The sequence below is a fragment of the Gavialis gangeticus genome, unplaced genomic scaffold (assembly GCF_001723915.1).
Source record: "Gavialis gangeticus isolate Ggan-Ray unplaced genomic scaffold, GavGan_comp1, whole genome shotgun sequence".
NCBI lineage: Eukaryota > Metazoa > Chordata > Crocodylia > Gavialidae > Gavialis > Gavialis gangeticus.
In genome coordinates this window covers 71,889,099-71,890,046 of record NW_017729032.1, presented here as the reverse complement: position 1 = coordinate 71,890,046, position 948 = coordinate 71,889,099, and the positions used below count along the sequence as shown (strand labels likewise).

Sequence of the window (948 nt, the reverse complement as noted above, 5' to 3'; positions counted from 1 at the left end):
CTGCTGGGTTTTTTTTGTTTTGGTTTGGTTTTTTTGGAGGCCATTTCTATCTCAATTGTTTTGTTAAAAAAAATTCCAAGCATTTTTAAGTTTCTGAAAGGTGGAGTGTGAACTGGTGTAACTTATAGAAAAATGTATTTTTCTTTGGCTAAATGTAAAGGTTATAGATATAATTGGGTTAATATATGAGATTTAAGATTTTGGAGGTCTTTGTAATGATATAAATGGCATGGATTTGAAACTGTATAACCTTGGTTTTTTGTTTGTTTGGGTTTTTTTGCACAGGAAAGTTTCTGCTAATGTTGCAATCTGTCAAAAGAGCTTTTGCCATCAACAGTAATAATCCATGGCTACATGAATGTTTGATTAAATTCTCTAAAGCTGGTACGTATAACAAAGGAATTGTAGATTATTTAATGTCCAAGTGTTGACATAAAATGCAAACTAATGTTTGGGTAGATAGAGATTTTTTTTTAAAGTAAAAATTCTGTTTTTAATTAAATTACTTTTATTTAAATAAAAGACAATTTAAAGTAAAAGTCTGATTAGCATTTTAAATTAACTATCTTTGTGAAATTTAAAATGTACTAAAATAATTTAATTAAAAATAATATTCAAGTAGTACATTTTAGGGGTGCACCAATTTAAAGATTTTTTGGGTGGATTATTAATGAGCCATATCGGCGAATACTGATCTGATTTCCAGTATGCAAGCCTAGCAGCTTGGAGAGCAGCGTCCAGCCAGTATGTCTGTTGAGGGGGATGCATGTTTTGGGAGGGGGAGGCTACAGATTGAGCCCCCGTGGTGAAGGAGGGAGTGTGGCTGGGACAGGCAGGTGCTGTACAACCAGGGCGGGCAGGGCATGAGACAATGTCATGAGTAGCTTGTCTGGGGTGCAGAAGGGAGGGGTGGCTCCTGCCACTGCATGCACCCCCCCCCCCCCCCCC

At 36.6% G+C, this 948-nt stretch overlaps 1 protein-coding gene across 2 annotated transcripts in view; it reads left to right on the top strand.

Moving 5' to 3' along the window:
• NAA16 (N(alpha)-acetyltransferase 16, NatA auxiliary subunit) overlaps positions 1 to 948 on the top strand; it is a 126,592-nt gene that overhangs the window by 115,991 nt on the left and 9,653 nt on the right. For both annotated transcript variants that reach the window (XM_019524836.1, XM_019524837.1), the window contains one exon: positions 286 to 384. In XM_019524836.1, coding sequence (XP_019380381.1) covers positions 286 to 384 — 99 coding nt within the window. The remainder of the gene's footprint in view (positions 1 to 285; positions 385 to 948) is intronic.